Here is a 21,227-nt window from a genome sequence, read left to right on the forward strand (position 1 = left end):
GGCTCGGCCCTCGTGCAGCCTGGCTTTCTGGTCATGTGGCCGCGCGCCGCCTGGGCGGCCACGGGGAGCGCTGCGGGGCCGGGGTGGAGTCGGTGCCTCGTTCCGCTCAGCCGGGACGGGCGGCCGTCATCTTCTCCGGCGGTGGAGGCCCGCCCCGGTTCGTCGCGGGAGCGCGTTCCGCTGGCGGGGGTGTTGCTGGCTAATGGCGGTGCCGGTGCCGCGGAGGGGTGGGAAAACTCTGGGCTTCTCCGCAGCGTTCTCTAAGGCGGCTGTAAAACGCAGCGCTGACGAACAGTTGCTGCTCCCTGCCCCGGGCTGCGCGTAGCAAATGCGCTTTGTTGGCCTCCCGAGCTCAGGCGTTTTCACGTTGCTCGTCCCTGACGGGACGCACAAAGCTCGTGGCTGAGTTGGTGAGGAGTCTTCTGCCGCGTTAATGGTAGACGCTGAACTGTGAGCCGTTTCTGCCCGAGCCACACACTCGGGTTTCCTTAAGCTGCCATCACCCGCCCGAGGTTCCGCCCGGACGGAACTCCCCCGCTGTTCTGGCCGTACCGTTACCCACAGCCGCGGGTTCCCATCAGCGCTGGTGCTGCACACACAAGTTAGCCGGGGCTGTTTGTTGGCCTGGGCCCCTGCTGTTAGAGGTTAAACTTCATGTTACTGTGAATTCGTTTTTTTCTTGTCTTGCCTTTCTTTTCTGTTGGGTATTCTGAGGGTATTGACTATGAGGGTAGGTGTGACTGGCACTTGCGTGTATCGTTAATGCATCTTGCAAGATGCAGTAGTGGATAGACACGTTATTTTCTTGTATTTGTAGACTATTTGAAGCGTGGACTTTCAGAGGGCAAAATGTCGCACTGGGCACAGTTCTAACACGATCGGTAGGGTTTTGCATAGTGTTTTTGTTTAGAACCGAAATGAAAGAAACTGAGAGCAGCCCCCTGGAGGACATACGTGCTGCTCAGTTTCTTGTGCTTTGCAGAGTTCCAGTGGAAGTATCAGTGTGGAAGATATTCAAGAATGTGTACGTTTCTTTTGCTCGTATTTCTTGCTGTGTAGATAGGCACAGAAACGCATAATACAGTTGTGTTACATTTTCTCTTCTACAGCGATGAATTAAAACAACCTCTGGCAGCTGTGCAAAGTGGTGGCTGAATTGGCTTTACAGCATCCTCTCATTTGTTTAGTTGTTCTGAGCTGATAGGAGTCAGAGTTTGCTTACAACAATAACAAAATCTGTTTTTTAAAAGAAAAATGTTGCCTGTCTCTTTTTGCACGTGCTTTGGTTTTATTACCTACTGGCACAGCAATATTGATGTAAACTTCATGGATATAGATTTCAGTATTTTTTTGTTTAATATTACTGCTTAGTATCACCAACTACTTACATAATAGCCTTAGTAACTTCAATACAACCAAATCCTGAAGTTTGATGGCAAGACCAATATTAGTCAAGTAGAATTTCTGCCTTGCAGACCTTGATAGCATCAGCTGTATTAAATCTATACTTCTGGTTAAGTTGTACGTAACATTTCTCATGCTTCACATGTATCAAAACAAGAAGTAACAAGATGTGAATTAGAACATTTCTATCATTGTCTGTGAATTTGTACTAAAGCGTTCTTTTTCAGTGTTGAAGTTCAGACAAGAATCAGTTTTTGAGGCATAAAAAGAGAGGTGTTACTTTAGTAATGGTGTTTGGATGCTTATTTATGTGAAGACTGTGTTCTAAGGAAGACACCGTATGACTGACACAGATGGATGATACAGAGCTTTCTGTGAAAGTGTTGAAATGAATCGAGGATCCTAAGCTGGCTCTAACCTTGTGAGCATTTATGCATGCAATGATGATGTTGCAGTAGTTGCCCCTAAATTGGGAAGTCAGTTTGGCAGTGCTTGGGTCTTCTTCTGATCCTGCATCTCTGAGTATGTGTGACCATCCAAAAGTGGAACATGCAGAACTTAAATAAGTTATGTTGTGCCTTGAATTCTGTGTGCTCTGTCCTTCAGAAGCAAAACAACTCAAGTTGTTTGAGAACTGGTACTAGAAGATTTGATAGATTATATGGGAATAAATACAGATTTCCAGATTTCCCTTGTTATATTTAAATAGCCATTTTGGACCAACAAGTGGATGGCAAGCCTTCTGTTACGCTGTGACAGGATTTGATTTTGCTTCTGACTCTAAGCAAGCAACACTGTTGATTACGTGTTGGGAATGAACACAAACATTTTGTTAGTGGCTGGGTACAGAGGACAAGTATGAGATTTCTTCACTTTCTGTACTGTTTGTACATTCTGGGCTAGGCTAACCAAAACACATGAATACACATACACTGTGCCATCTCCTGTGCTGTGATACCCTTTCAAACAACACTTACCTCCTGAAGGTAATCTTTATATTTTTTTTTTGTGTCCATGGCTTCTGTTCCTCTCCTTTTTTGATGATGCTCCATGAGTAGTTCTGGTAAAGACAGCAATTGACTATGCTACTCTGCTCTATTAGTATTTTGCAGCTTCCACGCTCAAACCTTTTGTTTGTATCCCAAGCACTGGAAATTCCTGGGAGGAGGGAAAACAAGTATGCCCACTGCTGTGGTTTGAATTGGAGTCCTTGTTCATTCCGTCTGAACAGAGTATAGATGGGAAAACTCCCTGTGAACAAAAAGCTTTCAAGGCTCAGGATTTTGTCAGTTGAATCCTGCTCTTGGATCTGCAGTTCGCTTTGTGGCACAAAAAAGCCCACTGAAACTGCAGGGAAAAGGGGTTAAAAAGATCCTTCCCTTTCACCTTATGCAAACACGCAATAAATACTTGGCCAAGAACAATATGTCAGGAGTGCTGCTGGGGATGTGGAACAACTGTTTGTTTTTTGTCCTCCCCCAAAGTACTATCTATTTAAATATTTACACGATCTCTTGCTAGAACACTTTCTTTATTATACTTTTGTGATTCGTTAGTCAGGAGTGGAGAAGAGGGAGAACTTTGTAATTGTTCATTCTTTCACTTTGTTGAAAAAACTCAGTTGTTTTATATACTCTGAGAAATACGCCGATGTTTTCTAATTAGTTTAAATAGTTTCAGTGAGGCTCATGGATTGCTGCTTGGTACTGCTGCTTCTTTCTTTCGTGTGCTTTCTATGTATTTTATAATCTTAACAGGCTATCTGAACATACAGTAAACCAAGAACTTCCAGACAATACAGCCCTGAAGTAGCAGATGATTACGTAGATAATTTCAGAAGATTAATGTTATGTGTAATAGTAGCATAGAGTAAACCATAGCAATTATAAATGTGGGGGTTATGTATTCCATGTTTTATGAATGGTTCTGAATGGCCACTAGGTCCTTCACTGCTTAGCACTGTGATAGCTTCGATCATACCCCACGTATCTATTTTGCGTGGACTCTCCTAGGTTACTGCATCTAAGATTATATAAATATTCAAGGCAATGTTAGTGTTAGTTTAAAGAATAAGCAGTATTTTATGACTTTAAACATCTTGCATTACAAAGCTCTTGAGCATGGAAAGTAAAAATATAGCTTCTTAGGCTCCAGAGGAAAGATTCCATCATGTGGTTACTGTTACCCCTAGGTATCACCTTTTAAAATCAGTAGATCATTGGAGAATACAGTTAAACATGAATGTAGGCTTTGTTGGACTTAGACCTTGATTACTAATTATAGTTCAAATTAAAATGTATTTCATTTCAAAGTCAAATGAGTTTTACAAAGCAGGTGTGCGCATGATGCAAGCCTCTAAGGTGCAATTTGAAATAACTGGGAGCTTCTGTTGCTTTTCCTAGTAGACAGTCTATTATCTTTTTATGCTGTCTTTTCATAGGCTTGATTTTGACAGACATGCAACTGTACAAAAGCAATGAACTGTTTGTTTTTGAATAATAGTTGTAAAAGGATAGCTAGTTATCCTTTACAGACAAGGATTTACCTTTTCTGTTGAAGGAACTGACAGAACCAGAAGATTTGGCAAGGTTGGGACTTCATTCACAGAAATGTGCAGCCCAGTCATCATTATTCTGGAAGCAATCACTTAAAAATAAAGCAGAATATATCTTTTAGAATATATAGGCCCTGATGCATAAGAGCATAAAGTCAGTGAAACTGACTTTAACTGGCTATCTGCAGAATCCATATCTCAAATACAGCTGGATTTTACTGAGAATCCAGAATTCATTTTGGAGGAGACCCCGAGTTTGATGTAGAAATGACTTGGGTGACTACAAATCCCAGGGAGCACTGCCATCGGCAGGTTTGTGCAAGCGGATTGGCATCCTGCAGGGACCAATGGCAGGCAGAGAATTCAAGACAATTCATGTGTGTCAGCTCTCTGTATTAAAAAGCGCTGGAGAGAGCTGCAGACCTGTGTGGAAAACGCCTGTTTCCCCAGGCTACATTTAAACCTATTTGTGAGCTGGGTATTGATATTATATTTTAAACCCGCTGTGCCTCAGCTTGAAAAAGCCTGCTGGACCAGCCCAGATGGATGCAATTTTGAACTGCAGACTGGAGGAGTTGGAAGATTACTACAACTTGCTCGGATGTGATGAACTATCTACGGTAAGAGCCTTTCCCACCTCCCTTCCAGGTTAATAACATTTTGAATGTCCTTGTTTATCTATCGGGGGGATTTGAAATTATTAATCTCTAAAGGTAGAACTATTTGAAATGTACTGCAAACCTTCTTTCTTGCCACTTTTCTCTTTTCAGGATTCCCTTTGCAAAGGGAATTTTTCTGATCTATATGCCAATGTTCAGATTTTAGAATGAAGCTCACATTAAAAATGTCTTATACAATATTGTATTACAGATATAAGTGAAACTATGGCTTATTAAATAATTTAGTTCAACATGTGGTATGGTTTTAAATTGTGAGCCAAGTGCATAGATTTGCCAACATGCAAATAACATTTTGGAATACATTTGCAGTTTTAAAAGATGAAGAAGCTAACTGTGTGCAACTAACTGAAAGTTCAGAGTTGTCAGTGACTGATGATGCTATTGAGTTTCTCAAGTATATTCCTTTCTTGTCCCTTTTTTATTTTTGAAAACTGTATTCATTATTGGGAAGAAAAACAAAAAGTGCATCTTTTTCATTTGTCATATTAATGATTTTTAATGATAATTTTAATGACTTACAACTAGGTTTAGAATTTTTTTTGTTGTTGGCAGATGCATACTGTATGTATGTAAGCAGTTGTATGATTTGTACTTAAACGCTCTTCTTCCTAAATATGCCCATGTAATGTTTTTGGATGGTTTGACTTAGTGGTATGCTATTATTTTTTAATCTAGCTGCTGGAATTAGGTTCAGATTTTGAAAAGGGAGTTTTAATTACTCTGCTGTAATGAATGGTAAATTCAGGGTAAATAAAAGCTATATTTTGCTTAGTAAATTTAATCAGATGCTTTTGTTTGTCGTAGTGGTCAAATGCTGGTAAAATTTATGTCACTGAAAGCCAATTAGTAAGCACCTTAGGTCTGTTGCAGACGGTAATTTAAAGCTTTCCCTGAGAGAACTTCTAATGTGACATCCCAGCAGAGGGCAGTGTTAAAGTCCGTATCTAGGCTTGTTTTGCAAATGCTATTTCTCGTCTCCTAGCTCACATTAATACCTTACGGGCTTACTAATTAATGGACAGTTCATGCACATGTGACAGTGATTTTTCAGATTGCTTCAAAATGAAATTCAAAAGGTGGAATAATTGCCAGTGGGTCCTAAAGAAATAATCTGTCAAGTACCATTTATTGAGACAAACAGGAGGTGTTACAGCATTGTTTCGGACGTGGGAGCGCGAACTGAGGTAACAGGTTGACTGAGTAGTGATTCCTTCTCTCAGCACGCTGTACGTGACTGCTAGCATTTGAAGCAGGGCAGGTATTTTGCAATCACACTGATTTCTATATGCATCAAGTATTTGTAGCAGTACAGGCTTCTATGCACCCTTCTTTAGGCCTGTACAGAAGCGAATTTACTCTTGGACACTCATAGTATTTTTATGCCCTGTGCTGATCTGCCCTGGATCAATTTAAACACAAATAGCATCAAGTATTTCGACAGCATTTCTCTATATTAAAAAAAAAGAAAAAAGAAAAAGTGTTCATTCTTGGTTTCTTGCAGAATTGGGCTCATAGCTTCTTCGTATTGGAGAGGCTGAGGTGATATTTATTCCACATTCTTCATCCATGAACTGTGTTATTCTATAGGCATAAGATAACTTTTTTTTGGTAAAATATATCACTGATTTTTTTTTTAAATGTAAATTGAATGTATTTTTGTATAAAAATTACACAAACTTTTCCCAGCGTATTACCACAAAATTTGGCCAGCTAGTTAAGTGGCATGTAGTTTTGTTTCACAGAAAAATGTTGTAACTTAGTTTTAAAATATTTCATTTAAATTTTATATGGACATCAGAGTTTGAAGGATGCTGAATTTATGTGAACAACTTCTCCAGCATAGAAAAAATAATAGCTAACTGATATCTTAGGATGAATTCTTGTCTAAGCTTGAAATATAGAATGGAATAAAGAAATGCTGGCTTCTGAATTATAGGAAGAAACAAGATACTATGAAAATCTGAAGATTTGAAAATCAAAGCCTAACCCCAGCTACTGTGGTTTCCTGTGTTTTGTTAGCTCTTAATCTCTCTTTGCTTTTCCAGAGGTTATGATACCTTATGACATTATAAAATGTAGGAACTTGTAGTTAATTTAAAGTAATATGTGTCAATATTCATATGTTGATTACAAATGTATTCTATTCCACACCAGCCTTCGCCCAGAAAATTAACTTGACAGGAAGACTGTGATCTGTTCTTTGTCTAGCTTTGTGGTATGTGAGCTAGATAACCCATGTGGTTCTGGCTAAGTTTAATATGCACATGTGATCTTTACATGTTTTTCTTAAAGCTAACTCACTATATTGGATGACCAAGTTTCACCGAAACAAAAACAAGGATGAGTGTGTGGATAATGAAATTAGTGTCACTGACAGATGGTGGTTGTTGCCTATTTTGCCTGTATTAAAAGTTTGTAAAATGAGCAGGAAAAGAATCTTTCAACATTCTTTGTTGTTCTCCAACTCATTTCAAAGAGCAAATTTGAACATATTTTCTGTGTGTTTACTCACTTCAAATCTGATATCCTGTTTAGGTTGAGCAAATTCTTGCAGAATTTAAGATTAGGGCCCTTGAATGTCATCCTGACAAACACCCAGGAAACCCCAAAGCAGGTATGTATTTTTCTCTGTTTAAAAATAATCTTTATCTAAGAGAACTAAAATGACTAAGATATTAAATTCAACCTTAAAATTTTACTAAATATTATTTTGCCCAATATGTTTTAATTGTCATGTGTATTGAGCATATTGTCTTTAAATAGCAGGCTTTAATATTCTGTTCCAACGTTTGCACACTCATAGGCGGTAAAAGTAAGTCATTAGTTTTTTTTTTTATTTCTAGGATTTCTTTCTTTAATAATTTATTCCCATGGTAGGAATCCAGAAATTGTTTATGGCATGTAGCCTTCCTAGACCTATGAAGTTGGACTGCTTCCAAGCCCAGTGGCATTCAAATGTCACACTTACGTCAACTAGTTAATTTGCGTCCAGGAACAAGATAATCAGGATCATATTAAACATACTTCAGTTTCTTTTAGTGTAATTTAATTATTGGAAATAAAGAGAAGCTAACACCACGTGAGTAGCCATCTGTTTGCAGAACATCAGCTAATGTCTCAATTAAGCACACAGTTCATCATATCCAAGCTATACCTGTGAGGTCGAAGCAGCACCTGAGTTATTTGGAGACAATTTTACCCATTTATAACCAAAAAGACAGCTCTAATCTGTGCTCATCTTTGTCTGAGTTGTTTCTATTCTTGCAACTGTTCTGATGATAATTATGGTCCCAATTAAAAATTGTGGAATAATTAAGTATGCTTTTCATTTGGATCCTTCCTAATTGTTTAACTATAAACACTCCCCTGGGACAGCAGAGCTGTGAATGCAGCAGCTGTTACGGGAGGCTCCCACCCGCTGCCTCCAGCAGAGCTCTCAGCCAGACTGCCTTTCCCTCTTGATGTGTCATCCTGTTTCAGTGAGTTGGCAAGGGGAGGTTGAAAGGCAAAATAGGTAGGATGTCTCACTTTGGTATTCTCTGAGAAGGAACCTCTTGAGATCTGGAGTTTGAGAGACAATCTGCCACCTGTTAACTATAACCTCATCACTAGTATTTGATTTACTGACTAACACAAGCGCCAGTGGAATCAATGTAAGAGACTTTGCACCAAATTCTGGCTCATGCAGTAAAAAGAAACTTCCATAGTCATAGGCCCACAGCTCCCTCTAAAGTCAGTGAAGCTTAGTAACTCAGGGGAGGCCAACTGCCAAATGTTAAAAGGTTTTATCAAGAAGTATTTTGTGCTGCATTGACCCAAACATTCTGTGTTTCTGTTAAATGCTTTTTCACACTGCTGATGAAAGTTTATGGTTTGATATTTCATCAGCTTAACTAAGCTCAGTAAAGAGTAATTAAAATAACTTTATTGAAAACTTGTGGCACTAGAAAAGGAAACTGCAGAACTGCCTTCTCAACATGTCGTCTGTTGTTTGATTTAAGCTTACCAATTTTGATTGGGCTTTATGTTTCAAAAGAAATCTAATTTGTAAACTCGAATATATGAATAATAATAGAATAGTAACAAATAGTAATAGATCACTGTAACACAGGTGGTTCTTAGATAAATCTAAATCTTTATAACTTTTCTACAAATACAAATATGTAACTGCATCCTTAGTAATCACTTAATGAAAAATTATCCTGTAGGGGAAAGTGAGAGCTCTCATTTGTGCAGTCAGGTATCTGAGATAACGTTTTGGCATATGTGGAAAAGCTAACTAATTAAATGCACAATTTAATTATTTTCCACTATATTTAGATTCCTCTATGTGCTTGTTGGTTTTGCTTGTCAATTAACCTTGTGCTGCTGGTAGACCTGAATTGATTTCACTGAAAACAAGTATTGGCTTTAGCATCTTTTTGGGTTGTTTTCTAGTGGAGAATTTCCAGAAGCTGCAGCAAGCTAAGGAGGTTCTTATTAATGAAGAGAGTCGAGCACGCTATGATTACTGGAGGAGAAGCAAAATCACCATTCCTTTCCAGCAGTGGGAGGCTTTGAGCAGCTCTGTGAAAACGGTTGGTGTTGTCTATGTCTGAGCACACATAGAGGAGGTTGGGTTGACCCAGGAGAAATCCTCCAGTGGGGGAGGGTGAGCTGCCACAGCTCTCCAGTGGTGGGTTTTTAGGATGGTGCAGAATGATTTCTGAGGAAACTCAGACAACGTTGGAGAGCTATAGAAGACCATTCATAGTCTGGTTTTAGACTGTTAGTTTTACAGTAAATTCTTCAGATTGCCACTTTCCTGTCTATTATTTACACCTTACAGCTTAGAAATAGATGTTCTGAGGATTGATTTCCCTGCTGATTTTGTTGGTGTGTTTCTACTAGGTTCTAATTCCACGATGTTTGATTACTTTCTGCATGGTTGTTACAAATCCACATGGTCATATGTATCATAGAATCATAGAATTGCAAGGTTGGAAACGACCTATAAGATTGTCTAGTCCAACTATCTCCTCATCACCATTGCACCACTAGCACTAAATATAGACAGGTGAATGAATGTTTCCCTTTTCAATCCTGCCTGCCTCAATTCTACTTACTGTTGATGTTTGAGAACCTCCTTAGCTGAGCCATCATGCCTGAGTTTAAATATTTGATGGAAATATCTCACCAAACATAGCTCAGTTCCAAACAGGAGTCATAATGCAGACTTCAATAGTAAAAGCTTTCAAAATTGTCTTGCTTTCAAAAGGGGCACTGCAGTCAAAGGCAGCTTTGAAAATGGAAATAGAAGTCACTCAAGCCCTGTTAAGCATCTCAAGTCATGTGGCATACATCTAGGTTTTGTTCTTTGTCTTTGCCTGGCACAAGCTATCCTTTCAAATGTTGTTTGTAGTGCGTCCATGTTTCCTTCTCCTGTTCACCTGCAAGCTTCTCTAGTATGTACTGTATTTGACTAGTTATTACAATGTAGGGAAGAAAAAAATCAAATTTTTTTAAAAGCATAAAAATCGGTACATTATTTTTTTTCTCTGCATTTCTGTAGTCAATGCACTGGGCTGTCCAAAATAAGAAGGATCAAATGCTGGAAGCTCCTGACTTGAACAATAGCAACAACTTAACTAATGAGATTTGGACCCAGAAAACTGAAAACAATGAAGATGGATTGTCTGATGGGAACAGAGAGCAAGATGTTGCAATTCCTGATGTAAAACCACAGTCTTCAAAGAATCCAGACTCCCCAAGTAAGTAAAACCAGCAGTTACAGCAGACTGCAAAGGCAGCACTGTCCTGAAACTGAGGCTTCTAGTCATGAAGAATTCTCCAGAATAACACATCTGGTAGCTTTTTTTAATGTGGATTTGGATTGGGATTTTGTTACAGCTTTTAGGATTTGTTTTTTTTTTCTTGTTTTTGAAGCTTTCAGGCCTTTCTCCCTCCCTGCCCCCAGTTTCTTTGCCTGCTAGATAGCGAAACCAATGTTAGTCATTTTTAAATCAAAATGAAAAACTCACATTTCCTTCTAGATTGAAGTGAGTAAAAATAATAAATTATTTTCAATGATTAAAAAAAAAAACAACAAACCAACCAAACAAGAAACAAACAGCAAAACTTTAAATCATATTACATAAAACATTTAGATTGCTTTTCTTTTTTTTTTTTTTTCCTTTAAACCCAGCATTCAATACTTATGCATAGTTTGTATCTAATGAGCTAATGCGGATTAAAAATTTAGGCTTGAAGGTTTCTTTTGTATTCTTTTTTTAAATAGTGCACACACCAGAATAAGTGATGCATTTCAAAAACTATCATCTGGCCAGTTAGTATTTCCTATCTATTTTTAGGTTAGTAGATCTGAACCAAATTTAACTTACCACAAAGGCTGCCCTCTGTTCTGTTTCATACTTTAGCAATTTCATAATGCTATATATATATATTATTAGAGAAATATTATTAAACATTTCTGTCGTTTCTTCTCAGTTTGACTGAACAGGGAATTAAAATAAACTGGGAGGAAACGAAAGTTAGCTTAAGTGTTTATAGAATGCAGAAAATAAAGTTCTACAAACAGATGTTGGTGAAATGTAACTAAAAAATAACTTATAACATTATACTGCTTGTTAATTTAGGTAATTAAATCAGCTTTGTAGGCTTTTGTAAAGTAATTACATTTCAAAGTAAGCAAAATGTCACCTTGTTCCTTGTGATAGTAAGCTTTCTTTGAAGGCATCTTCTTTCTTACAATTTTTGTGTTTTTGTTCTTATGTTTTTTTGTTCTTCATAGATTTGAAGGTGAAAAAATCAAACCCATGAAATGCCTACTTAGTGCATCCAGTAGGCACATGCAAGTGTTGATAAATGTGGTCATCAGAATGTATTTATTTTTCAGAGCCCATATGTACAACTGTGTTCATACCTGATGTTAGCATGCTGATAACTTTCTTTGGATCCACCCAGGAAAATTTTTAATATTGGATGCTCATTTTAAATGGAGTTAGATTTGATTTCTGTCTGCTAGTGCAGAGGAGTTACAGACCACAGCTCAACATGTACATTTCAACCTGAATGAAATAATTTAACAGTAAGTCTAGTAACAGGTTTCAGCTTCCTGATGTAGGAAGATCACATTTTAGTGTTCAGAACTAATAGAGCATAAAAATGAAGTTCTGGGCCTGAAATAAAATATGTAGGTAAGGGCTGAAAAAATCCTCAACTCCCCTGTGTGTAGAAAGAGTCAGTACACATTCCCTTCAAGCTGCTGCCTATCACATGCTTGGAGACTAATCCTGTCACCTTTTCTGTCTCCTTTTTCAGATTAAGCAAGTGATTTTTTTGTTCACTCTTTCATTCTAAGTTCTGCTTTTTAGAGTTCTCATAATTCTTACTGTTCTCCCTTGGACTCTTTCCAGCTGATACATATATATATATATTGAAATTTGGTGTTTGCTTTGGTTCTTGTTCAAATGGTGCCAAGAATGCAGAGATTGGTCCCTGCTAGTAAAGAGCACTTGAAAGTGATTAATTTTTGACTTGCTTTTGGGGGGAAGATTAACTTATTTCAAACAACTTAGTATTATAGGTTTGTAATAATTTATTTGCCTTTCTCTCTCTTTGTTCCCCCCCCAGGATTTTCAGAGGCAAACTACTGGCACTTACGTTTCCGCTGGTCAGGGGATGCCCCATCAGATCTTCTGAGGAAATTCAGAAACTATGAAATCTAAAATGCAAAATACACAGGAGTGTGAGGTCATCTATTCAACAATTCAGTATTTTTTGCAGCAGTTTGAAGTTATTTGTATTTTGTATTCATTCATTGTGCTTTGAATGTTGTCTGAATAAATGTAATGTCTGTATCTGTTAACACACATTCTATGAGTATTACAGGCAGAGTTCTGTTTTAATAAGGTTCAGTAAGCAGAGCCCTTTTCAGTATTAATGTAGAGTGATTTGGTGTAGCTATCTAATTTTTTGTATATTGTTTCTTGTGTTTTTAAATACTGTGTAGTAATAGTAATTGTATTCTCAGCAGAACCAAAAGTCAATGCTAGATTCCAAGATATTCCTATATTAAATGACAATCTACCAAAAGCTGTATGACAATGAACTTAAAACTGCTTGGTTCTAAACTATGTACTTTGGTTCTCTCTTGCGTTGTACTCACTGCAGTGATTTGTAATGCATGCATTCACAATACTTTTACAAGCCTAACTTGTTAGACAGTTGTAATTTTGCAATATAAATAAAGTAAGAACCTTGTTATTATCCAGCAGGTGACTGTAGTGGATCAAGTACTCTCAAAAATCACTTTCATTCTATCATAATAGGTAAGCTTTTTGCACCAAATGCTTGTTTTAGAAGGCAATTCCAAAACCTTGCTTTATTGGACAGAAACTCTTCTTGTTAAGATTTGGTGGTGGAAATCTGATACCTCTAGTATGTATGCCAGCCTTGTCCTAGTGTAATAGTTACTTTCTTCCCTTTGGTGGCCTCACAAACCACATACAAAATCCTGATATGACCCTAAGTATGAAGTATCAGGCCAGCCTGCATTAATATGTTTAAAATCTTACGTGATAAGTTTTTGAAATGTTGAGTGACTTCTCAAATTCTGTGTGTGTATTTTGCATTTGCTTCCTTTTTTTGTAATCCTGACTGATACATCAGCTAATTGACATTGTGTTTTTTGTGTGGGCAAGTGATTCTGACAGCAACAAATAAAACTACATGCATACAGAAAGGATTCTCTTTTTTTTTTTTTTTTTGAAATGAAATACTCTGCTCCTCACAGATCTCTCTTGAATTTCTTATTACTTGTCCCATCAGCAGGGAAACACTTAAAGGAGTCCAGTTATGAATACTGGTAATCTCTGTGGAAATTCTGATCTAAGAATTGTGGCCTTTTCTCAACATGGAGACAACTGTATGACATCTGTTCTTCCTCAAGAAACACATTTGGCCTTGTTGTGCCAGTAATATGATGTGCTGACTGTCCTGTCATGCTCCTGTTTGGTGTTTATTCGCAACAAGCTGTAATGTCAATACCTGACACTGCAACACAGATAATGTGTATGTACCATACATTTGTATTGTTGTTCTTATGTCAGTTTTCTTTACAGGAGCTGACACCAGTGGTAACTCCAGTAGTGCTTGCACCAACTTGTTTATAAAAGCTCAAAGTAATGGTGTTCTATTGTTACAGCTACATTGATCCTACTTTGACATCAGTAGTGACAGCTATTTTTACAATGCATCATCCTGCTTATATGAAATTATTGTGTTTTTTTTCCCTTGTGTGTTTTGCAGCTGAAAACAGATGGTGGTGATAATTCTTTGTAATATCTGCTAAATATTATTACATATTTACTTTTCTCTCTATGGAAAGGTATCTGCTCAAGAAAGACTTTTAATCCATTTTATCATGGAAGGACAATAAATAAGGTGAAAGGAGAGGAACAGAATAACTTGTCCATGTAAAGAATACAAAGTAATTTATTTTTCTCTCCTTTCTGAAAAGATGGAAATACAACTAACTGGCCTACTTGGGATCAGCCTTTCCTCCCCATTTCACTTGCAGAGGGTGCTTCAGTGGATGATTTGGCACCTAATTGACTTGAGAGCATATACAAGGTCTTTGAACAATAAAACTGTTCCTTATGTCATTCAAAGTGGTCTGTTTTGCCAAAACACCCTTGGATATTTGTTATAAATGAATAGTTGCAGATATCAGGAAGACTCTGAGCCCTGCATTTTGCAACATACCTGCTAGAGACCAATAATCTTATATTTTACCCTAATGAAGAAGTCAGATTATTAACTGATACTCCAGTATGCCGATACAGACATTTCTTACGCTTACTTGTATATTTGAAAAGTTCCAATTCTTTTGTGTTTCAAATAGAACTGAATTAACCTGCTCCTATTGTAGCAGAAATGCTAAGTCACAACTTGAACTATGATTGAGCACCTTGTGGGAAGGCAGGGCCAACCCAGGGGAGCTCAGGTGCATGCAGTGCAGCTGAGTGACTGGAAGGGCTGGAGCCAGGATCTACCCCTTCCCAACCTTCATTTAAGGGTTGGCGATGGAGGTGAAGATATCTTGATGGAGATCCCTGCGTACCTGGGGCTTTCCAAGGGTAAGCAGCTTCTTTTTTTTATTTCTGTGACTACAGCTGTTGCATTTGAGTGTATCCTCACTTGCTGCAGCCCCGGACCTTGCTGCAGCCCCGGACCTTGCTGCAGCCCAGGACTTTGCTGCAGCCCAGGACCTTGCTGCCCTGCTGTTATTGCTGCGCTTTCCATTGTGTCTTGGTGTTATGCCTAGCAAGCCCAGTAGTACTGGAAAACAGGAGGAATCTGTGCAGCTTGTTTCTGTTCTGGAGCAGTAGTGGTGGGACGTCACCTGCTGGCCAGCAAGAACAGTTAATTGGGATGACTGGGCACCCTCATTCTCCCTCATTATAAAAAGGAAAACAGTGGGCACCTGACAAATTACTCAGTGCTTGATGGACTGGGACCTTACCCATACCCCTTCTCAAACAGAAGGTGTTTCTTTTTTTTCAATTATATATCTAGTTGGGTTTTGAAGCCTGGTTGCTAGTAGCATGGGAAGATGCACTGGCCTATGTAATGTTGCTTGTGATAATGTAATGCCTTGGCCTTTGCACTGGTAGGCACATAACCTACTTGGCTAAGACTCATGCTTAGACATAAACTGATGGAGGGGATGTATGCTGTGTCACTTTGAGCTTTGAAGAGGTGTAATTGTAACAGCCAGGTGTCAGTGGCTTTTTTTAGGCTTTTTTAGGAAGAATTTAGCTTCATTTGCCAAATGGTGACAGCTGTGAAATGCCAGCAACAGCCGCAGGTGGTGTGTGATGATTAGGAGCTGTAAGCCACAAACTGGGGAGGGGGTGGCCACATGCAAGGACTGGAGGACGAGGTTCTACTTTCCTGTTTAGCTCTTCTTATGAATTGTTTGCATAGGTAAAAAAGAGCCCTGAAACTGCTGGATGTCTGGGGAATCTGACTTGGTGTGTCTTGTACTACAAAAATTAATATATTTCAAATTCCTCTATCTCCTGGATTTGTGCAATTTCTGACTGTGTAAGACAGAGTATTCTAGTCCTTCTCAAACTTCTTGTTTTGCTAAGTATTTTGCTAATGTTTCCTAAGTGGCAATGTGAGAATTAAAAAGTTGATGAATACAAATAATATAGGACTTAAAAAGCTCAAGTTGAGTACAGCTGGATGATAGGTAAGGTCATTTCCTGAATGGCTGTTTTATTCTTCAGAAAGGCAGGAAAAAAAAAAGAAGAAAAAAATACAGTTCATAAGCTATGTAATAGAAGTATCCTGATGATTAAAACAGATATTGTCTACCTTTAATTTCCTGACCACAAACATTGCTATCATACACTTTAATATCCTGAAATAAGAAGCCACTGTTGGGAAGGTAAGCAGCAAAGCTGTTATAAAACTGGTGAAATTACACAGCAAAAGATAAAGCAACTTGTAAGCCATCAGCTTCTGTCCCTGTCAGATGAGATGATGCTTATCGGTTAGTTTATGCTGGTTTTTTTACTGCAGCTCAGTGTATGTGCTTGTCCTGCAGCTATGAGTCACCAAGCCTCTACTTTGACGTGTGCATTGTGTATGTTTGCTCTTTTACCTTTGCTATACTTGTTTCTTCCTTTCATGTTAATGAAAATAAGACTTTTATGATCTTTTCTGCTTGTCCCAGCTTTGAAAGGATTGTGTCTGAATAATTACAATGCTGCACAGCATGGAGACTGAGAAGCTTTATGAGTCTCAGGTCACTGGAGTATATCACAACCTGTCACAGGTGGTGGAAGTTGCAGAAAACTACTTTTTTTCTTCTCAATGTTTTGCTCTTGCTCCCTTCTTTTGGTGTGGCAGCAAATGAGAAGGATTACTTCTAAAATAGGGGATTTGCTGTCAGTGTTCAGATGATTTTTATTCTTGACGTGCAGTGTAGTTTTCAGCATGTTTGATAAAAAGATTTGCATGCTGCTTTGTCAAAGCTGCTTCTCTGAACATATCTAAGGACTTTGCACCAAAAGGCTGCAGTACTTCTAAGGAGATGTAGTTTGACTCAGATTTCAGTCCCTACAGAAACTAGACTTATAAGGACTATCAGAGCTGGTCCTTTTCTATTGATTTCTATGGTGCCTCCAGATTTCTGCTTGGTATCTGACTTCCAGCTCTCCTCCTTTCTGATCTAACAACAATGTGCGAATGATACACAGGGGAAGGGGAGCTGGATCATGTGTGGTAAAGTGCAGAGGAGAAATAGATTGTTCCAGCTGCTTGCACTTTGGTGAGTTTGGTACTCTGCTACCTGTACTCACTTCCGACATATCTGAGTCTTTTCCTGGGCTCCTGTGACTATGCTTGACCTATTACTTCCAAAGGACAAAATTCCTTGCTTCAGGATGGATAGCTCATGACAAAAAGGAGCTTGGATATCGTAAGCATTCCTCTGCTAGATGTACCCTGAGCCAGGTTTGAGGCAGAAAATTGTGCAGAGTTGTAGACACACAGAACAGCATGTTGCTATGCTCATGTGTAGCTTTTGAGGCCTGGATTCCAGCACTGGATTCAGTTCTGCTTTTTCTCACTCTTTTATTGTTGAGTTTTGAAAAGGGAAACAAAGGAGAGACCTGAACCCAAGATTCTAGTGCTGCTGATATGCGTATAGCCTTAGCAGTCTGTTTGACAGTCCTCAATTTCTTTCTTCTGTAATTACTGAAAACAACCATACCCTTACAAAAAGTAACTGCAACTGAAGCCATATGGCTCTCCCCCTACGGGGTCTTGATGGGAACAATTTCATAAGTCTCAGTGAAGAGTGTGGGTGGGAAATAACTTCAGTGTTTGCTCCTGCTTGTTGATTTTTTTTTTTTCAACTGCGAAATTTAGGGAAAATCAGTTTCAAGCAGGAGATTTGCACTGCTTTTCTGACGCACTGACTTCTTATTTTGCCATTTAAAATTTAAGATAACCCTTTGTTTTGGCATTTGATGCTTCTATCACTAGCGAAGTTCCAGTGGAATGACATAGTGAAGATGAGATCTTTCTGATAAGTAATTATTGGGTTGGTGCTTTGTCTTTAGATCTATAAAACAATAAAATATGCATTTTGGAAATGAGATTTTTAAAGTAGTCACTAAATAAAGTCTGGGAAAAATTTCAGAGTTGTAGAGGAGAAGAAAACAGCCCACCCAATGTGTTTTATTTTTTGACTCCTTTTATAACTTTTTATTATTTTGTAATGTTACCCAAAACATCATTACACAAAACAGAGCTTCTCACATCTGTTCCAGATTAGCAGGATGTGTGATCTTCAAGTTAAAAAACACCAACAAAAGAGAGTTTACGTCCTTGAAGAATTAAACAAAATCAGCTCTTCTAAATGAAAAGGAATTTTTGTGTTTCTTCTTTGTTATTTGAAACTCACTATTAAAATTGTACGTGCATATGAGCAGAAAGCTATGAATGATAAGAAGAGATGACACCGTATTTATTCCCTTACTGGAAATGTGGGAGCAATCAGCCCAGCTTCCTTCACGAAAAAGGAAGGGCGAGGAAGGAAATACATTCAGTATAGAGCAGTTTGCTGCTGGGTAATGCTTACTTATTTTTGTCAGCTGTAGGACACGGTGCAGGAGAACAACCCCAGCTCTGCACTAGGGCACTGCCTCTTCTGGCCACAGAGGACCAAGCTGTGATGAGCCTTGGGGAGAGAGCTCAGTGCCCCCCCTCCTCTGCTGGTGTTTTTGACAGGTGGTTTTTGTTCTCATGTTGGAAATCTGCCTTGTGACATACTGCTTTCTGGGTTTTTTGGTTTTGTTTTGATAAAAGCAAAGAAGTGCTCCGAAAGCACTACCGAAGGAATTGCAGGAGAGTAAACTCACGTTCAGCAGCGAAAGAAGATAAGCGAAACAAAGATAACAAAATGACCGAAGAAAAGCAAAGCCCGCCCGGGCCGCAGCGAGCAGGGTTCGAACCTGCGCGGGGAGACCCCATTGGATTTCAAGTCCAACGCCTTAACCACTCGGCCATCGCTGCTCCTTGTAGCACAACCCCCGCGCATAAATCGTTATCGAGTCTTCCTGCTGCGGTTCTCCCCTCCCCGAGAGCGCCGGGCTGCCAATGGGAGCTGCCGCATCCCGGCGCCCCGCCCCAAGCGGAGCGGCCGAGCCGTGCAGCCGGCAGTGGCCGACCTGCTTTGGCTTTCGGCAGAGCCTTGCCGCCCTCGCTCTGCCCACGCTACGTTTGGCGGCGGATTCGGTTATTTTAAATAAATCTCGGGAAAATAAGCATCGATTTCCGTGTCGCTGGCTTATTCAGTCTGCGACAAGAGTCTCTGTTTGCTCCTGAAAATCAGGCGTGCTCGGGAGCAGCGCTCTGAATTCAGCAGAGAGCCTATAAACTGCATATGTATCAGCATGTGCTTTTTCACTGTGGTTATTTTATACCATTTTCTGTTTTTTGCTAATTCTGTTCTTTGAGGTATTAAAAAAGTGCTCTATCGTATGACTTTTTTTAAACCGCGGCCAAAGTGGTACTGTGTGTAATTCCACACTGGCCCGTTTTATTTTGTATGAGTTACTGATCTAAAAAATCTGTTAAGCCAGCAATACTTTTGGTACTGGGGAAAGTTTATACAGATCTTAAAATAGGCTCATCCCGTTAGCTTTTAGGGCCTCTCTATGGAACCTGAGCTGGGGGATATGCAGGAGAGCTGAACATGAGAAAGCACAACTGTTTCATAGTACTAAAGAACTCAGTGATCTTGTTTTACTTTAGCAGTACATAGTAAATTTTTTTATCATTTGAATTTGAGTTAATACAGTTAGAAAGCTGCAGTTCTTGAATTTCTATCTTTATGCATTTGACAGCAGCTATTAGGAGTCTGTTTTATTTTGTACTGTTGTCAGCTACCTGTGACTCTGAGCATCTTTTTTTGTTAGTCTGTGTATGTTTAAAAAAAAAAATAATCCCAACCTTCTTTTCAATCTTGAGTTTGTGTTCTTGCTGTTCAGTGAGTTTTAGAGAATGAAGCATACTTTATAAGTGTGAACATATGGACGGTTCTATTATTGTGCCTTGTATCCTCCATCCTGCTCGCTAGTTCAGCGTTATGATAACCCTTGTTTCAATTGCTGATTGCTAAACGTGATCTTTTGTTGATGTTTGTGTAGTTTTGTCTGTTTGGTAAGGCTTGCACAAGCTGTGTGATGCCTGCTAAGATGCTGTTGTTATAAGCCCATGGTCTACCTACTAGCATATACAGCATATATATAACATAACATATATCAGAAAAACATGATTGTGTCACATTCTCCTTATTATGTAAATAATAGTTCCTCAGTAAATAACAAATGCGTGAAGAGCAGGAGGAAAAGAAACAGTGCTTTCAGTATGACCAAGTATAGTTGTGTATGGTACAGAAAAGAAATAGAAGCGGACAGTCAGAGATCATGTTGATGGAGAAACAAGTGTTTTTCAGATGTAAGTGCCTGGAAAGACTTGGGGTTTGTATTACAAATGTTATTTCAATGTTTTTAAGGATGTGAGGACAAGGAGCAAAGCTGTTTACTTCTGTACTAATGGATAAGCAGAAGATTCATTTCTGTTACAGAAAATAGACTACTTGAAATCCACACAAGTAGTAACTTGTTTTAAGGAACGTATGAACATTTCTATTACTCAGAGTCAAAGGGAACTGAAATCTGGTACATCAAAGTTGAGATTGGTAATAGTTGTAGCTATTTCTGAGGAAACTGAAACATAGCAGTAAAATCATTCTTAAATTGTAGGTCAGAATGCCTTTGTTTTTAGACTGCACAAACAATTGTATTCTATTGAGGAAGTGTAATACTACAGCAGTTTTGGAGAACTCTGTACACTACTGTACAGTACTATTATGTTAAAGAAGCATTTTTCTTTAATCTGTTTTCTTAACTCAAGTGTTAGAACACTCTTCTTTAGATAAGAATTCTGGATAGCTAATATATCTCGCAATGACTGCAAGCTGAAAAAAAAGTGGAAATTATGTAAAACTTGTCTTTAGAGAGATTTCTGACCTGCATAAAAAAAGTTAAAGAGAAAATCAGAAATATTATTTTGATTACTATTTTATGTGGGTTTGATTGCAAGCAAAATCCATGTGAATGGTATAATTAATGTAATATGCAAATGTTCGTCACCAGAACTCTCTTCTTGTTTGATTGGTGTCCTAATAACTGTCCCAGACATTAATAGCACAATTCTCATGTCTCATCAGTTATGCTAATTAGCATCAATGTTAAACAATGGAACCATATTTTGAACTTTCAACCCAATCTCCTTTTCAAGATGTTTATTTCAAATTTACTGAAAATTTTGCTGGAAAGACAATAGTGTGCCTTGTATGAGAAAATGAGCAAGTTATAGACATCAGCATGGTGTGTCTGCAGAATTTAGACTGTACTCAGCCTTAGGATTCAATAGAAACTTTCCCACAGCTCATTGGCAGCAAATCCAAACTGCTGCTTCAAACCAAATTTATCTGATGGGAA

General features: G+C 38.6%; 1 protein-coding gene and 1 non-coding gene across 4 annotated transcripts; one reads left to right on the forward strand and one right to left on the reverse strand.

The window, feature by feature from the left end:
- The first annotated feature begins 88 nt into the window (after nt 1–88).
- DNAJC12 (DnaJ heat shock protein family (Hsp40) member C12) lies at nt 89–13,381 on the forward strand. Of its 3 annotated transcripts, none has more exons than XM_042818929.1 (6): nt 89–157; nt 4,473–4,578; nt 7,174–7,252; nt 9,076–9,215; nt 10,190–10,388; nt 12,271–13,381. In XM_042818929.1, the coding sequence occupies exons 2-6, from the start codon at nt 4,501–4,503 to the stop codon at nt 12,363–12,365; spliced, it is 591 nt and encodes a 196-aa protein (XP_042674863.1). In that variant the 5' UTR covers nt 89–157; nt 4,473–4,500; the 3' UTR covers nt 12,366–13,381. The 3 variants fall into 3 exon arrangements, with proteins under 3 accessions (XP_042674863.1, XP_042674864.1, XP_042674862.1); XM_042818930.1 differs by lacking the exon at nt 89–157 and adding an exon at nt 543–644; XM_042818928.1 differs by lacking the exon at nt 89–157 and adding an exon at nt 2,145–2,390.
- A 5,269-nt stretch (nt 13,382–18,650) lies between these two features.
- TRNAS-UGA lies at nt 18,651–18,732 on the reverse strand. The gene has a single exon. It is a non-coding gene; the product is annotated as a tRNA-Ser (tRNA).
- Nucleotides 18,733–21,227: the final 2,495 nt, after the last annotated feature.

This window comes from Centrocercus urophasianus, unplaced genomic scaffold (genome assembly GCF_019232065.1).
Source record: "Centrocercus urophasianus isolate 14NV4802_14NV808 unplaced genomic scaffold, USGS_Curo_1.0 seq_17, whole genome shotgun sequence".
NCBI classification, from domain to species: Eukaryota; Metazoa; Chordata; class Aves; order Galliformes; family Phasianidae; genus Centrocercus; species Centrocercus urophasianus.